At 47.9% G+C, this 22,099-nt stretch overlaps 1 protein-coding gene across 37 annotated transcripts in view; it reads right to left on the minus strand.

The window, feature by feature from the left end:
* Positions 1-22,099, minus strand: part of LRRFIP1 (LRR binding FLII interacting protein 1) — a 141,667-nt gene continuing 119,568 nt past the window's right edge. For 26 of the 37 annotated variants that reach the window (XM_073876659.1, XM_073876635.1, XM_073876657.1 and 23 more), the window contains 5 exons: positions 19,986-20,078; positions 18,909-19,001; positions 17,729-17,821; positions 16,330-16,471; positions 11,038-14,028 (listed from right to left, as the gene is read on the minus strand). In XM_073876659.1, the coding sequence (XP_073732760.1) occupies positions 12,335-14,028; positions 16,330-16,471; positions 17,729-17,821; positions 18,909-19,001; positions 19,986-20,078 (2,115 nt within the window). In that variant the 3' untranslated portion in view covers positions 11,038-12,334. Of the gene's footprint in view, positions 873-2,594; positions 2,700-3,790; positions 3,871-4,553; positions 4,672-6,199; positions 6,250-11,037; positions 14,029-16,329; positions 16,472-17,728; positions 17,822-18,908; positions 19,002-19,985; positions 20,079-22,099 lie in introns of those variants that run through there. The other 11 variants (XM_073876667.1, XM_073876724.1, XM_073876734.1 and 8 more) reach the window with 4 other exon arrangements.

Raw genomic sequence — 22,099 nt, forward strand, 5'->3', positions numbered from 1 at the left:
TAAAATCTTTCAGCATTTCATTTTTTAATTGTTCTAATAGTACATTCTTTAAAAGGAGTTCACAACTTCAAGTCCAAGTAGAAGGGTTACATAGTGCGAATGGAAAAGCTGTCATGTTCAGGGGGGCTACTGGCTAATTACCCTGGAAAAAAGTGTTCTTAGGGTTGAACTGATGCAAAAATCCCTTAGAAAAGCTTCATTTGTTGCCTGTAAAGAGTCTTCTTAAGGTCACTTTTACTTCCAGACCATCCCCTTGTTTCTAGTGAAAGAGTTTTGCTTGGTAATGGCTTGTGGTTCCACAGTGTTTTGTGTATGAAAAGCGTAGACTAAGAGATACTACCGAAGTCGCTCAAGTTGTAGATTCTGCCCCCAAAGGAAGTCCCGACACTGTAACACGTCCCCTCAGTTTTCAGCAAGACACGTGAAAAGAAAACTCAAGTCCCATTTTAATCTTTACCTAGATTGCCATGTTCAGTGGCGTCGCGGGGCTGCCGTGCTGTGGGACATGCAGCTCCCGTGGGCCCGGTGTGCTTGTTAAATACCCGCGGGTTCGGGGTGGCGGCCCCAGCCTGGGTCGGGGTGGGGGGCGGGGTCCGCAGTCAGAGAGGCATCTGGTGGCTGCTGGGGCCGCGGCTGAGCCAAGTGCTCACCGGGCGCTCTTAGAAGCAGGGGACCTAGCAGCACTCCCGGACAGTAACAGAGGCAAGCCCACGACACCATGCTCTCCATCCGCCGGCCGGGTTCCTGTGCAGACCTGGTGCTCACTGCTGAGACAAGAGCGCACTCCTATTTGCTTTCATTTTCTCCAGACGCTTCACTAAGTGGCCGTTGCTCACCTCAAGCTCTTCCGTCTTGTCCAGTGCACAGCGCAGCTGGAAACAGACGAAAGGCAGCTTTGAGGAACGTGCTTCCACCCCACATTAAAGGATTGCCAAGATTCCCTCCTGCAAAAGACAGAGCCTGGACCCACCGAGCTCTCAGAAGTGCACGCATCCCTATGTGCGGGCACACACATATTTCTTAACTATTCCTTAAGGGGTACAAGGCACGAGATTCTGGCCTCAGGAGTGACTAGGCAACCCTCCTCCTCTGAAACAACTTGACCCCAGACATGGCACAGTCTTGGGGGTCCTGATGGTCTCACAAAACACAAGTGAGGCACACAGATAAGAGCTGAACCCCAGCCAGTTGGAGGAGTTGGTCCCCAAGGCGTGGGCAACCGGGAGCAAGGTTTCTACAACCAGAAACCAAAGTGGGACTGGCTGAGGCCAAGATGGCCACACCCCGGAGCCAGGCCCCCAGAGCCTGGGAGTCAGAGTGGAGGCGACATCAGCAGGGAGCCATCTGGCCCAACAGGCAGCAGGCCGGAGCGCAGGTGCCCTAAGGTGGGGGTACAACAGCCCCGTGGTTGTGGAGACATGCACCATCAGAAGAGTCTGCGGCTCTGCTTCTGATCCAAAGCCCTCAGGGAGGGTGGCTGGGGTCCTGGAACAGGTTAGTCTCCCTGCACCCCTTGTCACTAGCAGAGGCAGAGGCAAACCCTCTTTGCAGGAAATTTCCCCAAGTCAGGCCTGGAGTGCTCCTGCAAATCAAAGTCAAGCATCACTACTTCACGAGACACCAAATGCATGAAGGACAAGCCATCTGAGCCAGCAACAGAATAGAGCCTCCAAGACTGACATGTGTCAGTCCTCGGATGGACGTGAAAAACAGAACAGCTGTGTATGACATCTTTAAAGAAATAAGGGTACCTCGGGGCACCTGGGTGGCTCAGTCGGTTGGGCATCTGCCTTCAGCTCAGGTCATGATCCCAGGGTCCTGGGATCGAGCTCCGCATTGGGCTCCCTGCTCAGCAGGGAGTCTGCTTCTCCCTCTACCCCTCTCCCCTGCTCATGATCTCTGTCTCTCTCTCTCAAATAAATAAATAAAATCTTGAAAAAAAAAAAAAGAAATAAGGATACAGTTAACAAAGAAGCGTACACGACCATACACCAAGCAACCATCGGGAATGAATACACTTTAAAAAGACAAAGGACGAACAGGAAGATCTACCAGCAGAGCAGTAAGGAGCAGGGAAGGACAGGTGGCTAAGAGATTACGGGGGCTGCAGGGAGAGGGTCTGACTGCCTCGGGTTAGAGCCCCAGAGGGGAAGTGGAGAGACCAGGGGAGATGAATACTTAAGGAGGTCACGGGTGAAAATTTTCTAAACTTGATTTAGAAATAGACTTCATGGATCCAAGAAACACCATACATCCTGAGCACAACAAACAGCAATAAACCTGCATAGGACACATCAGGGTGAAGCAGTGGAAAATCAAAGACAAAAAAGAACTTGAGAGAACCAGGAGAGAAGAGGCCACCTGCAAAGGCCCTGGTGAGAAGGACAGACTCTGGGCGGCCCCACGGCCACCATCCCGGGGGGAGACCTGGGATTCAGCCCCAGGCTCCCCGGGGCATTGGCTCCGCCCCTGGGGGGGTGGCTTGGCACCAGGCCCCAAACAGTCCCGGGTAGGAGCAGGGGCAGATGCTCCCTTTGCTGCCAGGTAGACCATCATTTCCCATTCTTTCCCTGCAAACAGCCTAGAAAATTTACCTCTCTTTGGAGTTTCCGTTTTTCGGCCTTAAGTTCATCTTCTATTTTTTCGGCATTTTCAGCAGCCGATTTATAACGTGATACTTGACTCTCTAACCTTATTACCTAAAAGGAAGGGAAACATCATATGTGTAAATTAACAGGCCTGTTTTCTTTCTCCAGTTGCTTTATCACATGTGGGATCAAAGGGTGAGGTTCATCAAATGGGAGGACAGACCATGCAAACCGGTATGATCTAGCCCCGTGGGCTACTGTGTAGGTTCTAGCCAAGTGAGCAGTTCTGGGCAGCCTACTGCTGCCAGTTGTGAGGGCCGCATCCCTCCCTGACCCTAGTCTAAACTCGTGGCTCCCACAGGGCTGCCATCGCTCCCCGACGTGGGGCCATTCTGCAGGAGAAGGTAGGTCGAGGCAGAACGATGCTGTGGGCAAAGGTTTAGCCAGGACCTCAGCTCCTGTCCAGTCTCTCCTGGGGCGGCATGGTGGGGAGGAAGCAGGGGAGAAGGAAAGGCCAGGAACTAGTGGAGAGAGGAACAGAAGGAGCCTTGGGGATGGCATTCCACGGCCAGGCCTGCGCCGCGGGACAGGAAGAGCCAAAACCCACCGGAGACTTTCAGTCCGCTGAGACCAAAAGCATGCTTCCTAAACTCATCCCGTCCCAGGCGTGCTATTCTCATTTGTTTCCTCAAAAACCTCCCAAAGCGAGAGCCACAGGGACCCATTAACTGCGAGGGGAAGAGTACTGACTTCATCTCTCCCTCGGCTGAGGACGCAGCTTGCCCCAGATCGGCCCAACGTGCTAGAGGCATAAATACCCCCAATCTAGAAACCCGGTTGGGAAAGAAAGGCAGAAAACCCAGGCAAGAGGGATGGCCCCCCATGAAGCGCTTTTTAACTAAATAATTTTTAAAGAACAACATTTTTAGCCCCTCCCACCTCCCCCCGCCCGGCCACATTAGCGATTTTCCAGGACCAGCCATCGTTCACAAAGGGTTAGTACCCAGTATGACAACCCGGATCCCCCTAGGGATCTCTCCTTCCCTACTTTCTCTCTGCAGGAGATACACGGAGGGCCCTTTCTGGTTCTGTAAATCTCTGCTCCTCTTTGTGCTCAGCCTTTCAGGGTGAGTTCTAGCAAGTACAGGTCAGTTAATCATCGCTTTCACTGCCCGTTATTGCTTAAAAGTGCACACACATACATTTTGTTCTAATGCGGTTATCTCTTGCTCAGATTTTGCAAGTTTAAATTTGAGGTCGCTGATCTGTCTGTTGGCATCCCCTAAAGGTTGAAAGAGAAGGAAAATTTGTTAAGCTCTTGGGCTTTTAAAATGTTAAAACAGTAATTCCTGGGATCCAAGCCCCTACTGAGTACTTGGCATGCAAATCTGGAAGTTCTGGCCTGTGGCCCCACCAGGGGGGTGGGGTGTGTGTGTGGGGGGCTGAAGCTGAGAGAGGAGAAGGCACTCTCTCTCTCCATGTGCCCAGGCCGAGCAAGTGAGCGCCAGGCAGGAAAGCCCCTCCGGAGCACAGAACACAAAGACGTGGTCGGGGGAGGATAAGGGGGGAGGCTGCAGGTAATTTTATCTCCCTTTAAGCCTCTTCCTAGTTTACTTGTATGGAAAATACCTTCTAATTTTTCCATACAATCAGTTGATCACAAGGCAGTGGTATCCAGCATGGAAAACGCCGTTTCTCACAGCGCATCATATGGTGGTAACTTGGTGCACGTTTGGGGGCACCTGCTCTAGTCCTGAGGCTCAGACAGACATCCTCGCTCTGCCCACCTGCCCATCCCTTTTCAATCCCACACAGAAACATCTTTGCACTGTTGTGCTCAAGGGCTTTGGGGGCCAAGGGGAACGCCAGGCGTTCTTTGCCATGGTGTTTTTTTCTCCTGTAGCCCAAGTATAATACACACAGGACACTTAAAGGGTTTACTTGTACACAAGGAGGGACATTTACTTTGCAGATCCATTACATGCATGTCTGTCCCGTTTTCTAAGACATCACTTCCAGGGTGCAGGTTGTCTAGCTTGCCATTCTTCTGTCTCTCTTCCAGCTGTCCTTTGAGTTTCTTAATCTGAAAACACCCACCAATAAAATATGTGAATTTCTCTATTCTAAATGAGGCCGGAAGTTGAGCGTAGAGCCTATGACACAGGAAGCCGTGTGTAGAGGAAAAACCAACACCCCATAAATACAATCAGATGTTGCTGTGGAGTTATTTCGTGGGTCTCCAAGGTACCAAAGAGATAGGAGTTATGTAATTCAGCACAAGAAAAATGTAGTAAATGGTTACAGTGCACCAGCCACCACAGGGAGTCTCTCACCTTTAATAACCAATCCAAATAAAGAGATGAACGACCTTCGGCCAGTTGGGACTCTTCTCAGGAAGTAACAGCATAATGGGTGAAAATGGAATTGTATTCACCGTATCAGGCAGAAATTATTTTGTTACTCTGGGTGAAAAGTTCTTTCTAAGTTTGAAATTCCTCTTGAATTCAGGAGGAGATGGTACATAACATGCTTTAAACGTTTATCTCAGAGTTAGTCAGTGCACTAGTCACCTTTGAGTTATTCACTTAGAAGCCGGGCAGGGCCTTCTGGAGGCTTCCAGGCCCAAAAGTAGTGTCCTCGAGGGCCTAGCTGAGTTGTGTGCTCCCTCACAGAGCCCATGCTCAGGGAGCTGGCTTCTGCAGGGCTCTGCTCTCCCTGGTAGTCAGCAGCCACGACTGTAGGAAGTCCCACTGTCTGATGGGCAGTCTCCGAGCCCTTGTCCTGTTAACCTCCGACCTCTGTGGACCCTGGGGAAGCCCGCGCCCCCCAACAGCCAGCACAAAGCAGAGCAGAGCCCCAGGCACATACTGCCCCACTAGTATGCCACGCTGCTCTAAGGAAATACGTACAGAATTAGGATGGATACGTGTTTTTAAAAGATCACAGGAACCTCAATGCGGCTACCACACTGAGTGCTTTCCCCAATTTTGAGAGCAGCCTTCAGTGGAACTGTAAGCAGTATGGCAAAATATCTTTGATTAGGCTTATGAAGGAGACTGGGAGGCATTGAGTTTCCTTAGAAAGTGACTGTGGAAGGACTGAGTAACTACCCTGCACATAAAAAGACCAAACAGGACAGCCGGTTAGTGTTTCTGGAGGTGGAAGAACGTGACGAAGGGGAACCACAAGTAAAACCACTTTGATCAGCTGCAACAAGGAAATACCTTCTGGAAAGAGGTGCTGATCACTGAGGGATCCCAAGACCGACTTCCCTGAGCCAGCAGCAGTCAGAGACCTGGTGTCTGGAGTAACTCAGTAAAGCTCCTGCCTCTCCACGGTTATTCTAGCCCCTTCTAAGTAAATACTGGTTTTAGGCGGCAAATGGCATAGAGCGAACCACATTCGGCTCCATGGCCTCGCGTCTTTGGGACGCCCTCTCTGGACCTCACGTGACTTACGATGACAGAACTAGTAAGGACACAGGTTGGCTTGGTAACTGCTTTCAGGCATAACGCGTTAGGGTTTTCCCGATAAAGCAAGAAGTTAAGTATGGGAAGGTTCTTGGGCTCAGGTGCTGCTCAGGGAACTCGTAAAGTAATAAAATGATTTACCTGTTCCAATAAGCATTCCCGTTCATCAACAAGCTTTTTCAACCTAATATCTAAAGAAACCAGAAAGATAGAGGTTGAGGTGAATCCATGTAGTGCACCGTTCGGCAGCATGCTAAATCGAAGAGTGAGCATTCAGGTTAGTGAAACTAATGATGAAGGTATTATACACGTACCACAGCGAATGAGGCCACACACAGGGCTGGGGGAGGTGTCAGCCGAGGGGGGGTGGGTTGGGTCAACCTCCCACAACATGCTTATCTCGTCAGGGGCAGCATCCGGCTGCATGCAAACAGGCTAGTCTTCTACTTTGGGTTAGCATGCAAGGGCTCTAGGGCCAAACCACACTGCAACACAAGATCTCACAGGATTCATAGTTTAACATCATTAGCAAGGTACAAACACACGGAGCATCGCGATCGCTATCAACGGCATTTTCATTATCCTTGACTTCCCAAGGTCACTTGGGTCCCAGAAGAATGGATCTTTCTTTTTTTCTCAGAGACTCCCCAGTGCCACAGCTTTGACTATACGTTTACAAATCAGAGGTCTGCGGACAACACATCCGCTCCCCTGCTCGTGCAGAGCAGGTATTGTCTGGAGAGATGCAGTAACGCTGTGGGTTTCTGTCACCCCTGCCACCCAGACATGGAAGAGTGTCATACACAGAAGCCTTTCAAAATCCCCCGGACATTTCTCTGAAGGGGTGTCGAGTGATGTAATCTGTAGAGTACAGAGGAGGAAACCAAAGCCTGGGGAGGGGTGCAGTTTAGGGGTGTGAGCAAAACCCTACACCAGTTTAAAGGCCAAATCAGGACGATGTGGCGGTGACAGCGATGCTGATGGGTACTGCAGGGTCACGCTGTGCCAGGCACGCCCGAGCAGCTGCGCCTTCACCCACACAGCCCTACAGGTGCGCCCTGCTACTTTCTCTCTCTTCCACAGGCGAGGGCCCACACCTCTAACCACTGCACTCCTCTATTGCTCCAGATCTAAACCCAGACCCTGGAGTCGGAGCTGGACTCCTGGCCCGAGACTCTTTCTCCTGAGGGCACTGTGCTTTCACTCGGCGCAGCTTTGATTCACTGTGTGAGAAAGGAAATAAATAATCTGTATAAAATGCACTTGTTTTCATCTAAACAATCACCTATCTACATTCTCATCCAAGTTACATGCTTTCTCTAATTGTTCTTCCAAGCACCCTACGTTATTTTGAAAGGCACAACCACAAAATAAACTAAACCAGAAATGTCAAGCATAACAGAAGATAAATTTATGATCCTCTGGAGTTCCCTTTTAATTTACACAGTCAAATTGCTTCCAATAGTTTATTCTTTCTCTTCTACAAGCCCATCCAACACTGAAACATCAATGTCATAAGTCCAGCTCTTTATTCAATATTACTTTTTATTTTATCTTATATTCTCTATACAAAACCCGTAGGCATCCTAAGCAGCAATGGGTATGTCAGAAAGTGATCTTGAATCTCATCTATCTGTTGTACAATTTTATTATTATAGCGCTTCTGTTATAGCCTGGATAGCAAGGACAAATAAATGTTAAGATATAAGAATGGAGCTGGCCAACAAACACAAAACAAGGGTAACATGGCTTTCACTCGTATGGGGAGAATATGAAAAACACAGAAGTGAAATTTTAAGGGAGAAAAGTTTTACAGCAGAACTGGAGAGGAAGTTTAAACTACATCGTTTGAAGGGAATGGAAAAAAAGAAAGCGAATTAATTGGCTAGGAAGAAAACGGGCACTACTTTTGTAGTTTTAAAAATCACCAAGTCTGATTTGTGGAGCGCACAGCCGCTCATCATCGAGATGCTGACTGCATTCCTTCCCCAGAGCGCTGCAGACCTACCATTGCCCTGCATTTAGAAAGTTCCACTGCTCATCGCCGGCCTATAATCCCCGATGATAAACAGACATAAACTATTCATTTAAGGCCACAATTGCAGTGCTGAGAAACAAGGCAGGGGAGAACATGAAGTCACAGTGTCTCAAATTTAGAGTTTTCTCTTATACGGAGAAGTCAAAATGAGTTGGCTATGAAAGGATTTCAATTTTTTAAAAGTCTGTTTTTTCTGGGTTAAATTCCAATAAACGTTCTGGAACACATGTCCAGAGGCCCGTGAAATGAGAAGCAGCTATAGTGCCGAGGTCTGAGGACAGTCCCCGGGGGCAGACAGCGCAAGCAGCTTTGAAATTCTCTGAGCCCCTGTTCTCCTTGGTCTTTCTTCTGGCCTGTACCTTGTCACCTCACCTGTCCAGGGACAGCAAGGTCAACCCCCAGCAACGACCCCAATCACTAAGGACTCCCTCTCTCTGCACTGCTTTACCTGGACCTGGCCCACAGCCCTGGAAGGCAGGTTCCAACTCCATTTTCAGAGATCAAATGAGACACAGTGCGGGTGAGTAGCTGGCTCCTAGTAACACACCCTCAGGAGCAGAATTTTCATTTTGTGGGTTAATTTCAGCCATCGTGGGCCTCGGGCTTCCTCTCCCAAGGCAGAGGAAAATCACCTCCTCTCCATATTGAAAAGATAGTGAGGGGGAAGCCGAGGTCTCTCAAGGAATCCACTCCCGCCTTGCACTGACTTTGTCTGATTATAATCCATGTGGGCTGTTTTCATCAACCCTGGGGCCAGCCTCCCACGCCAGGAGAGCACCTCCTTCCTGCAAAAGGCAGAAGAGGGACAGGGTTTTTCTCCTATTTACAGGGCCCAGGAGGTGTGTACAGATGGGTACTGTTTATGTCAGCCACCGCTGAAGCCGTTCACATCTTGAAAAATATATATGCAAAATATGTATATATGTAAATAATATGTGTAAAAATATATGTAAATACTATGTAAATAATGTATAAAAAATATAAGGGGCATTGGATAGGGTAAAAGGGAAAGAGTGATGGGCGCCTGGGTGGCTCAGATGGGTAAGCGTCTGCCTTCGGCTCAGGTCATGATCTCAGGGTCCTGGGATCGAGTCCCGCATCGGGCTCCCTGCTCAGCTGGGAACCTGCTTCTCCTTCTGTCTCTCTCTCTGTCTCTGTCTCTTATGAATAAATAAATAAAATCTCTGAAAAGAAAAAAAGGGCAAGAGTGAGGGTTTTTTCTCCTGAAAGACAAAGTTTTCTCTATATGATCATCACACTGATTAAGCATGTATTCTAACATAACGTAGGCACGAACACCCCTTCCTTTTTTTCCGGAGCCTGGACATTTGGCACGAATCTCACTGCTGTGTTCCCCTGTTTCCATGGCATGCTGTTCAAGGTGGTCTCCCAGGAAAGGGGTCTACCGTAGAAAACAGGAACCCCAAACTGCATAAACCCCCAGGACTAGCACTCCAGGGTCCTAGTGGTAGTAGAGATTTTAATGTTCAGGTCATTAGGTTTTCCGTTTGCTGGAAACACTAAACATTAGTAGAAAGTACTCAGTGCAATACAACTCATTTCTAAAAACCCCTGAAAAACATGTTATTGCTTCTCCACCTTTGTATATTATCAAAGAACCTCTAATTCAAAATTTTGTTGCCTTAAACTATTTTCTACGTACACCCATGATTATAATTAATTATACTTTTGAAGGAAGCACACTTTATATACAGTGGCTATGTTCTGGTTTGGGGCTGGAAGACATCCCTGCTTTTTGATTAAGGTATCAGTGATGAACATTTTCCTCTGCTCCGTATGGGACTGAAACGCCAGGGGCCTTGGTTCCTCTGGGGATGTGGCTGATAGGGAGCCTTTCGATCCTCTTGAGTCTGAATCTTTTGACACTGCATCTTTCCAAATTGCCTTATATACCTCTGTGCCTTCTTCACCTGAACATCCCTAAGGTCCTACCCACTTCTTGGTAACTTGAGGGCCTTCCCGTGGACATCAGTTACTGCTACAGTGTCACGTCTCCCTTGGCGCAGGGTAACTGACGCTCACAGTGGAGCCTCTTAGATTATCAAGAAATGGCTTGGCTGTTTAGAATCCTTTTTTTTTTTTGCTCATTTCCTGATTCTCAGCTCTCCACTTCCACTAGAAGCTGGGTCCTTTCCGCTCGCCCACTGGCACAGTGCCTTCCAGATATGAAGTGATCAAAACGTCTATCACTTAAATGGATGCGTGAATAATCGAGACGCCTGGACAGCTGACATGAGGGGTATGAAGTGTGCCACAATGTCCTTAAATGCGCTGTTACGTAACAGAGGAAAAGACCTTAAAATGGGTTGATGATCTCACCGTCCAGTGAGCTGGGTTACTGAATCATCTCCCCAGGGGCCTCTGAAAGTAGGAATGAGAGCTCTTTCTGACGCCCATTCCAGGCTGAGTGCGCTCTGCTAAAGTTAGAGGCATCTGCTGCCCCCTTTCAAGGCCTGTGCAGCCCTCGGGCTGGAGACTCTCCAGCAAGCCTTGTAGTTTTCCACTCCCGGGGCCCAAGTGGGGAGGGTGGATCAGTCCCCTGCTTCAGGACGTTGACGTGGGAGGAGTCAATGCTTACTTGCCAATTTCACCACATCCTTCCCAGCACTCTCAGAACTGGCACACGTGAGCAGAGCACCAGAACGGGGAGCCTTCTTCGCTGGGGCTCCTCACCGGAACCACAGACCACAGGATATTCTATGAGGGAAGATCTTCCCAGTTCTCCCCAGGAGGGCACAACACTAGCCCCGGTCTAGGTACCAGGAGAGACGTCCATTCATTACTGACGAAGTAATGAGTCTTTCACACAACACAGACTGGGGATTAGCAGCCTGGAAGTAGGCGCTACTTTGAAGATAATAATTATGTAGAACCGTAGCCACAGCCGAAGTCAAGTAGCCCAAAGAGTGGAATCACAGGCTTGTGAAATGATAAAATGTTTTTATTTCAATTACATAATAACACTTATGCTCACCTCAAATTTTATTGAGGTTTTGGTCTTTTTTGCATTCAATTATACCTTGTAACAGTGACATGAATTCATATAATCTTATAAAGTGTCAACAGCATTCATAATGTACAGTCCTTTGTGATTTTAGTATTTTACAATTGTTTTTTTTATTCAACTTTACAACTATTTTAAAAAATGCTTCCTTGTATAGAAAATATGTATTTCCTTCAGGAAGACCAAATCAAGAATTTTCCAATAATATATTGAGATAAAACAAACGAAAATATTTATACCAAAATGCCAAAAGTGATCCAACTATTTAAAATATCCTGTTATAGTTCAATTAGCAGTTTGCACAAGAATGGTACCTTTTGTATTTTTCTTTCGAATATAAGACAAATAGAAAGAGGAGTAATTTAAGAGTTAAAAAAATAAATTTTAGAAATGGTCCCCCTGCACAAAAACTGCATTAGGAAGTGCAATTTCAATGTATGTCTCTTCCAGAAACAAATTAAAAAAATTTTTTTTGTATAAAATGACTCTGGTACATAATCAGCATGAAGTGAAGTCAAAATCTACAAAATAAATTCAGGTATCACCAACAATGAGATCAAAAGTATCGGTTTGAGATAAAATACTTATATATGAGGTAAAGGGAATTAAGATGTCCCAGTGCTTTAAGATACTTATTTCTTATCCCTAACATGATTAATTACTGTCCTAAGGTGCAAATCTTATCACTCAGTGATCTATACACTACTGGGTCATTTATCTCCTTTTAAAATGAAATACCGTATAGATTATAACGTACACATCAAAATCAAATATGAAAGGACATATATTTGAATGAAGACACATTAACTTAAATATCAACTATACTCACAAATCTCAGAATGCCATTTGGTCATTTCAATCGGGTGCTGGTGTATCTGGTCAAGAATATCAGCCTAAGGCAAATGCTAAAGAGCTTCATTCGGACTGTAAGCAGAAACACGCAGTGTCTGTTGTCTGACACGCCGGAATGTTCTCCATTAGGACTCCTACTGATTACAGGTGTGTCTTTCTTTCTAATCTGGGTGATAACCTTAATGAGGAAGAATACGTCTACAAGTAACAGTCTATAACTCAACGTGGTGGATAGCTCGGTAGCTGACTGTCCTACGGTGCATCTATCTCAATGTGGAACGTTTTAGGAACCTCACCCGTGGAGAGAGCAGACGAGCCTCTGGCAGCTGGGCTTCATGTGCGGTCCTTGGCCCCTGTCCACTTAGGACATGGTACAGTCTTCCTTGCTTCTGCCCTTCTGGCTTTCGCCTCTCAGCTCGTCCCTGCCTTCTGAAGTGGAGGCTCCCAGCTGCCCTGTGGGTGCTAAGTCATCGTTTTCTATGGCCTTTTTGACTTCCTGACTGGGCCCCCCTGCCATCTCATGCTGCTCTGTACTTCCTGTTTGAGGGGCACCATCACCGTCCTTGAAGGGACCTTCAGTCGCCGGCAGGGCACCGCTGGGCACCACTCCACTCCCCGGTTCGGGAGGACCGCCAGGAGCGGCGCCGTCTTCTAGGACAGCCTCCTCTAAATCCTTATCACTGGCACTCGTGCCTGATGATGGGGTTGTGTCACCCCCCACGCCTAATGTGCCCCCACCAGCTGTTTCTCCCCCCGCCTCAGCGTTTACATCATCTTCTTCTCGGTTAAGTTTTTTATCCAACCCAATTCTAGGATTTTCCGGACAATCAACGTTTTCACCGCTTCCTGCTACACTTTTCTCTTCTGGACTTTCAGTTACCTCATTTTGTGCTTCTACAACTGGTTTTTTGTCGGTAAGAGCTACTTGCTTGTCGTCCTTCACCTCACTTAAATCTGAGTTCTGAAATGTTAACTCTTTCTTAGCATCTTTAAGGGTTCCTACAGGCACCGGTGTTTTTTTCTTCTTGTTTTTCTTCTTGTTCTTTGTCTTCTTCTGTGACGAATCCAGTGCCTCTCCCTGTTGGTCACTCTTTTCTTCCTTGGGTTCTTTCACATCTAGGGGCTCGCTTTCGGCATCTGCCACAGCAGGACCTGTTGCTCCCTGCAAACTGCTTTCTGCCTCTGGCCAACGAGGAATGCTCTGCACTTCCGTCTGGGTTGGCTTCTCATCCCTCAACCCCCTTTCCTCCTCCTCCTCTTCGTCATTCTCCCCACCTACCGCTGTGCTCTGGGGCTCCTGGGGCTCAGCAGCTTCCTGCTTGGGGAGCTCTTTGTCTAGGTCCTGCCCTGCGCTTGGGTCCAGCTCCGCGGGGGCCTCTACAGCACGCTTTTCATCAGGACTCACGCTGTCATCGCTGCAGGCTGGAGGGCCGGAGGCTTCTGTGCCCACCTGCTCCCCGAGCCCCGTTAGCCCTGCCTCCACCAAGTCCTCTGTGGGGCTCCCACCTTGCTCCCCAGTGTCTGCGCTGCCCAGCCCTCCGACTTCAGATGGTTGCAGAGAGGCAGATTCTTGACATGGCTTTGTGCTACCCTCTCCCAAGTGGGTTTTCAAGTCTTCCTGGTTTTCTGCAGATTCTTTACGGTGGTTTTTGATATCCAAGGCATCGTAAGTGTCCTGCCCAGTCCCAGGACCTGGGATTTCACCATCACGCAAACATTCAGACTGCTCAAGGGAAGCCCCAGTCCTATCATCTGGTGTGTTTATGACCTCATTGGACTCAACCTGCTCTGTATTTTCAAGGAAGGAAGCGTTCTCTAGGATCTGGTTTTGAGCCTGCTCCTCATTTGTGGCATCTGCTAATACTCCTAGGGAGGGGGCACTGTCTTCAGAGGCTTTCTGGTCCTTGGCATTTCCACCAGGATGGAACACCTCTGTGTCCATACACTCCTGTGCGGGGTCCTCTTTGTGCTGTTCTTGCTCAGTATTCTGCAAGATTTCTTTTTTCCCCACATTCTCCACAATTTCACTTTTCACCTCCACTTCACTGGCTCTTCCTAAAAGACCATTGAGAAAATTGAAGGGACCCCATGATGTGGTGACCACTTAACATACATTACAGCGTAAACACACGTTCTCTCTCCCACCCGACCCCATTCCTAAGGAGAGAGAGTCATCAAAGAATCACACGGAACAGAAGCCTTGGCCAGGTCTGTGCGGCAAATCAGTCATTAAATCAGCCAGCATTCGATGCGCGGAGGCCACCGCCACCATCTCGAAGGTGAGAGTGGCTGCTGGTGCCGTCCGGTGTGAACTGGTTTTCAAAAGTGCAGTTAAGTTTTAACAAATAGAGCTCTGGATCAGGCAGCCAAACAATCCAAAATAATGGGTTTAGGAACGACCTAAAGTTCGTTTCTAAATGCACAGCTGGACAACTCACACTTCTTTGCCTGTCAAACTGCACTGTGCGTCACATAGGCCTAAAACCACCTTCAAGTAATTTTTAAAAGAAACCTTCACTCCACCTTAAGAAACTCAGCCTCAAGGTCAATCTCAAGGAAGATACTAACCTGAAATAGCTCATGTGAGGTGAAAAGAAATCCACCCCCCACCATCTAATCACTGCGTTCCTGAGGAAGTAGCCTGGTGCCCTAAACTCCTCTGCTCCATCCCCACAGGGTCTGGCGGGAGGGCCAGCAGGTGGCAACTGCTTACGATCAAGATGACCACTTCATCAATAATAAGTTATTCATCCATTGAAGAAGTACAAACTAAAAACATGCTACGACTTTGGAATGGAGGCTTATGTTTTAGATTCTCCAAACAAACCAACCGCCGGCATATCAGATGCCATGTTGTTGAAAGTCAAAGCCTGATAATTTTATTACACCGTGGTCTCCACAGGTGGGTGCACTTACCCCAGAGAAAATGGGAGAAGTAGCAGGGCTTCTAGTTAGTTTTGCTTCACCCTTTAAAGATGTCTGTCAGTGAGTATGTTTTATAACACACACTTTGTATTGATGAATAGCATGTGTATATATAAATTAAAAATACACGTATTGGAAAGTTCCCACAATTCTTTACTGATAGGGATATGCGATCAAAAAACATTTGGACACCACTTACGAAAGTGATATTTCTGGTTCTTTAAGGGTTGGTTTCGTAACGGTTAACAAAGATTTATAAAACGTATGTTTGAACAAGAGCAACATGATCAAATTCCTAGCTGCTCACACAGTTTATATACAGGTAGGATGAAAACCAATCAATTTATCTTCTTTCAGTAACTTTTAAGCAATTGAAAGCGCCGTGTCCCTTTAGGAATCATCGAGATAATGAGGTACATCTCCCTATGAAGCAAGTCCTGAGAAGCTGCGGCCTACAGGTTTCTACATTTCCATAAATAAAAAAAAAATAAGGTGAAAGCTTCTATATGGAAATTAAGAGACACGGGGTCTGAGCACATTCCAGCCTCACTGTAGAAAGCAGGAATGCAATGGGTAATGAGGGACAAGGGAGCCTTACCTGCCGGCTGCAACTCCAGGCTGCACTCCGGATTCAGAAGGCTTATTTTATCCAAAAGCCAAATATTATGACCAATATTAATTGGTGAATCTTTTCAGATATTTGCAAATTGTATCAAGTATTCTTACAATTTACTGGATTCCCCAATTTATATTCCTCCCGAAGCAAAAACTGACGGACAAAGGAACATCACCTCTGACGAAGGGGAAGGCACCCCTTCCACCCTGCCCACACTCCCCACCGGGGGCTGCCTGTCCGCCTCGCCCCCCCCCCCCCAGCCCAGGGCCACTGAGCGGTAGCCTGAGAATGGCACCCAAGACATACTCTGTCACAAGCCATCTTCTGTCCACGGCACCTCACACCCTCAAAACACTTCATGGTGTGTAGGATGTGCAGTGCTGGCTTCGAACCAGGGTTAACTATCTTACTTTACAGCCTCTGCTATTCTGATCTTTGGAAATGTCCGTAACGGAGTAAGTTAGGAAGCCATCCTCGGCCCGTGGCTGAGGAGAACCAACTAGCACTGTCAGAACTGTCCCTTAATTTCTGAGACAATTCTCCCTGCATTCACAGTTTCACGTGGTGGCTTTGAGAAGCAAGAGAAATGTATTCCTTAGCCATCGGTGGGGAGCACTGCACAGAGATGCACACCAGACAACACGCGTGGGTGATCACATCGTGTGGCAAGGGCACTCCCCAGAAGTGGCAGGACGCATGGCATGCTGTGTGAGTGTTAATTGATCAGTGATGATTACGTCAATTCTAATAATGCACGGAGGGTGAATTGATGCGGACTAGAGGATGAAAAGACCCAAAGGAAGGTGAGCACTTACCTAGCGTCCCATCCCCTGCCGTCCTGAGGGCGTTTAACTCTTCTTTCGTTATCCTGGAAGGACGCTGGTGTCCGACGTCATTTAGAGTGTCTGAAGTCTCTCCATTGGTAGCTAGCTCTGAATTTAGGACTATTCCATGTTTCTGGGAACAAAAACAGACTCGTAATACTGACTGATATTAGATTAAACTCTATTTTATTAATAATAATGAAAAGGAAGTTATTTTTCCTGAAGTTGGAACAGAATCAGAGAAGTGGTAGACACCACACTCGTAAGTGTCCTCTCAACACACAAAAATCTGGGATGTCTTCCTCCACGCTCCAATCCACATCTCAATGGGCTGGTGATGAGACACTATTAACATGCACCCTTTTTAACTGGAGGTAAGGGCCTGCAGGCCGCCACACGGTACTGCAGCAGGCAAATCACTGCAAAGTGACCTCACTTTTAAAACCCTGGTTGCATTCTTTAAAAAGAGAGACAGAGATAAAGAAAGAGATACATGTGTGTTCTGGAAGGAATAAACACAACTTATGTTACAGAAGGAATACAGAAGTGGCTAGAATGTTTGGTATCTTCAAGGGAAATATAACTCGTCCTCACTACACTGTGAAACACTCTAGAAACAGTCACACTTCACATGGATCAGGGACTCACTTGCTACCCCCGTGCTTGCAGCTCTCTCCTTGAGCTTGGAGGAGGCCCCGGCGCCAGGCTCACAGCCCTGGGAGAAGCGGTGATAGGAACCTCTCCCCCTGGTTGACTGTTCTGGCCTTGACCCCTGACAATGAGCAGCTGACCCTGATCTGTTTCCACTGACGATCTCAGAATCTGCCATGGCCATACCCCCTCTTTTCAACACTGTCTCCTACGATGTTGATAACCCACCCCGAGCCCGTTTTCCTTCACTCGGTGTCCAGCCAGCAGCTGAAGACCCCTTGACATGGTGCAAACAGGACGTGGAACGTTCCTCAACCCACGGGGTCTCAAAGTCTAATTAGTGTGAGCCTCCCCCACGCCACCAACCAGTTGGAGAAGTCCTTAAATTTGAGCCTTTAATATAAAGAAACATACACATTGTCTAACTTGGAGTAATGTCCTGGAGAATTTATCAATGGGTATGAGAAAAAAATGTAAGCAGTATATAAAAAATTCTTGGAAATCAGAGTTGCTTTCAAGATCAGATATGCTTGTGAACATCTAAAGGAACGGGCAGACCCGACCAAACCTACGTTCATTCATTTCACGGGTCTCTTCGGTGTCAGTTAACCGAAGGTTTGAATTGATTAACAGAACTCAAATCAATGAACACAACTAATTAACACCAGTACACACACACAGTCATTCTTGAGAACATGGATTTTTTTTTTTTTTTTTAAACTATGCTTTGGCTTCATACCTTTAATTCCTCTTGCAGTATGACTACTTCTTCTCTAAGATCATCTCGGTCACTCCTTATGGAATCAAAGAACTCTTTCTGCCTCTCTAAAGCCTGAGTGTGAGCAGAGCAAAGAGAGAGAGAAGTTTGCGTGGGTGAGCAGGTGACTGAAACAAGAACAAGGAGGATTCCACTACGCAGAACACTGCCAGAGTTAAAGCACTGTGTAGATGCGCTTCAAGGCACAGACAAGAGGCAAATACTAAGCTTCTCATGAATTTGTGGCAGCCAAGGAACGCTCCCTCCTGCCGCCTTAAAGGCACTAAGAGGCCGCTGTATGTGCACAGCTTTCTAGCACGGTGAGAGAATGGACACAAGCCATGCACCCATTCAAATGAGAGAGAAACGCGGAATAAGGAGAAATGCGTAAGAAACCCCAAGTGATGACTTAGACTATTTTTCTACATTGATTCTTGGTGTTCGCTGTCGCAGACGAACATAAAGTAGTCCTAAGGCAAACACACGTGCGCACGCTTGCCAAGTCCTAAATGAGTGTGGATGGGGATACAGAAGGGAAAACCAGCACAGCCTCCCGCGGCACAAGCACGACGCTGGGCCCCAACACCTGGAGATCCGCATCAGAGCGGTGCGGGACGGGCTGCTGTGTTTTGGAAGCCATTTGTCACTGGGAAGCATGGCGGTTACTCTACGTGAGCTCCGGTCTTCCTACTCGTCACTCCTAAAGGCAGGTGGGCTGTGGTTGCTTTTCTTGTTAAAGGAGAGGGGCCTGGGGTCTCCACGGGGACAGGTCAAGGGCGGAACACACGGGCACAGCCCCTGCCACCTTGCAGCTTCCTCAAATGCCTTCAAGAAAGGCCCAGGCCACACCGGACAGAGAATCCGAGAGGCCCGAGCCTCCCCAAGTCCCACCTGCCCTAGGGTGCCTCCCTCACTCCTTGTAGCTCAGGCTGCTGCTGGCCCGCTCGGTGCAGGCTCAGAACCCAGTTAGCGTCGACAAGGTGCCCACACCATGTCGGAAGTGCACTTCAAGTTCAGAGCTACTGTCAGCTTGAGTAAACGAGTGTATTCTCCGTATTACCAGTTCTGTGTCACGTGGGGGTGCATGCACGCTCACACAAGCGTTTCTGCATCTGCTAGTGGACTGCCCCTTTGAACAGTTTCACAGACTCGGGAGTCCTACCCCTATCTTCTTGTCTTTCCACTCTATTGTTTCCTGAAGATCAGAAATCTCCCTGATATAACTCGCCTGCTTCTGCTGTAGCTGTCGGATTTCCTGAGGAATAGGAACAGATAGAAAGAAAGCAGATAAAGGGTTAAGCAGGAAGACAAAGTGCAGGGCTCGATAATCCAAGAGCGGTGACTGCCGGTGAGCCCACAGACGCGCGTGGAGGAGGTACCAGCCCCACTTCCTGCGTTAGCCCGGATTCGCCTCTCAACGCCGGAACCTCTTCCTTGGCCTTAGCCTCCAGCGGCCAGAGAAGCAGGCAGAGACCCTGCCTGGGGCACATTCTTGCTTTCAGGCACTAGTTCAAGTTCTGATCAAGTTCAAAAGTTAGAACCAACCCTGTACCAGTTTCCTACTGCTAAGGTCACAAGGTGCCATTAAGTCAGTGGCTTAAAAACAACGCGAATTTATTCTCTTATAGTTCTGGAACTCAGAAGTCCAAAATGAGTCAATGAGTCTGATGCACTAGAATCAAGGTGTGGGCAGGTCTGGATTCTCTTCTGGAAGCTCTAGGGGAGAACCCATGCCCTCCCCCGCCTTTTTTTTTTTTTTTGGCTTCCAGAAGCCACCGCATTCTTTGGCTCTTGGCCCCTTCCTCACGTGGGACCAGCCTTGCTACCCCCCTCCCCACCACCGGACCTCCTCCTGCTACCTCTCTCGCCTCCCAGCATAAGGACCCTGTGATGACAGTGGGCCCCCAGATAATTTAGGGTCACTCCCCATCACAAGGCCCTTAACTGCACCACACCTGCAACGTCCCTTCTGGTGTGTAAGGTGCCACATCCGAGGTCCTGGGGATTGGGACCTGGACATCTCAGGGGGCCATCATTCTGTCGGCCATGCCTCCCAAAACAAACACAAAGCGCCCCAAAGAATGAGAATCTTCACCAATGAAAGGAACCATTTTCCTTAAGTGAGGCATGGAGAATTAGCCTAAACTCTCAATTTTCGAGGAAATGGTTAACTTTCGTAATGAACTCCCCAAATACTCCTAAGACCAGAAGGAAGAGCAAACGAGGGAGCACTACTCACCTCCAGCAGCTCTTCCCGCTGCTTCAAGGCCTCCTTCACTTCGGCAAACTGGAACTGCAGGATGCTGTGGGCATGCTTTTCCCTCTCGAACTCCTGCACGGGAGGGAAAGAACACGGACACGGTGACGGAACCACACTTTCTTTCAAGTTCACGTCCCCACGACTTACGCTGACCTTGGAACAAACTACCTATTACCACATCATCACAATTTTCAAGGCCTTTTTAGCAACACGAGCCCACTCCTCTGGACTCTCTGATTTCCTGTAAACTTCCCTGTGGACCTGATGCATCAGACAGGTGCTCCCTGAATCTTTCCAGGACGGCAGGGCCTGGCGGGGTGGGGAGGGGGGCCCTCTCCATGGGGGCCGTCTGTGCGGGGGGCCTGGAGGAGGCAGCTCTGTGAAGGACTTCGGTTGGGACTAGCCCTGATCTTGAAATCTGACAATGAATACTCTTTAGGATAAAAAGGGAGGTAAATATGGTCTCCTTTGGTAAGCTTATCTTATTAAGTGGATGGCCAACCCTGTACCCCGGCGCCCCCACTCCAGGGACAAAAGCACAGTACTGCACAATCCATGAGGATGGTCTGGTACCCAGCTGTTTAGGACAGCAGGGTATATACCTGCCAGGTCAGTCAGGGGGTTAACCTGGAAGGGACGTGACCTTCGCTTCTCACCCTGGCCTCACCTGCTCACCCACTTTCTGAAGTTCGAGGGTGACCGGTCCCCGCCTAGCTGTGACAAGGGCCTGCCTATCGGGCTCTGCTTGGTCCCTGTTCCCCCGCTTGGGACAACATTCCAGGATCATCCAAATTCTCTGGAATTAGACTTGGGGGTTCTTGGTCTACTTCCTGATGCCTGATTGAGGACATCCTAGGGGTCTTTAGGATGCATCAGAGTACCCTCCCCACAGTGGGGTCCACAGTGAGCATCTGCTCCTATGACTGTATAACCTACATCATCATCAGGTCTCATGGGAAACTCCTCCTTTGTTTCAGAGTTTAGTTCTCAGGAACTTCATAAATAAAATTCTTCTTTAGCTCCTAAATTCTATAGCCGTCAAAGAAGGAGACCTTTGAGTTGTTAATGGCACCTTGGTTTTAACCCTTGGGATTTAGGGGATAAAGCCCGTTTAAAAAAAAAAAAAGTGACACAAATTAGGTTTTCTGTTTACCTCAGCAACTCTGAAAAATTGGACAATTTCCTAGGGTTTGACAGACCAACTAATTCCTAAAACTGAAAAACAAGTATTCCTTGCTTTATATCCCACAAAGAACATCTAATTAGTCTTTTGTCATTGATTTCAACATAGGCTCAGACTTCTTGCTGCTATCATAACAACTTAATTTAGCTTTAATGAAGGTATGTAACTCTTAAATGGAATAAAATAAATGAATATATTTGTAACTGGCTATCTCTCGATGCTGTTAAAAGATAACAAAATAAAAATCCAGAAATGTATCTTAACAGGAAATTATTTTTTTTTAAAAAGATATTATTAAGTCATCTCTATACCCAACGTGGGGCTCAAGTGTATGACTCCGAGATCAAGAGTTGCCTGGTCTACTGGCTGAGCCAGCCGGGTGCTCCAACAGGAAAATCCTGAAGCACCCAATTACGTCCATCCAAACATGTTGGTTCTTTGTAGGCTTGGTTTTTCCTGGTTACAACTTTATCTTACATACAAAACACAATGTTCTACCAGTAAAACTGTCTCCAGTTTACAGAGTGAAATTGTGCATGTCAATATTTCAAAGCCCTCTACAAAGAGCATGGCATTTTTATTCACAGATGTTCAGGTTTCCTGGACAAGTGGAGAACTGGTATCTACACACAGACACGCACACACATACACCCCCCCCCCACAGACACGCCGTATGCCACACACACACCCCACAGACACGCCGTATGCCACACCCCCCCAGACACGCCATATGCCACACACACACCCCACAGACACGCCGTATGCCACACACACACGCACACACATACACACCCCCAGACATGCCGTATGCCACACACACACCCCCCCACAGACACGCCGTATGCCACACACACACACACACCCAGACACGCCATATGCCACACACACACGCACACCAGACATGTCGTAT

Source organism: Callorhinus ursinus, unplaced genomic scaffold (assembly GCF_003265705.2).
Source record: "Callorhinus ursinus isolate GAN/ISIS: 27379988/994484 unplaced genomic scaffold, GSC_fseal_2.0 scaffold2, whole genome shotgun sequence".
NCBI lineage: Eukaryota > Metazoa > Chordata > Mammalia > Carnivora > Otariidae > Callorhinus > Callorhinus ursinus.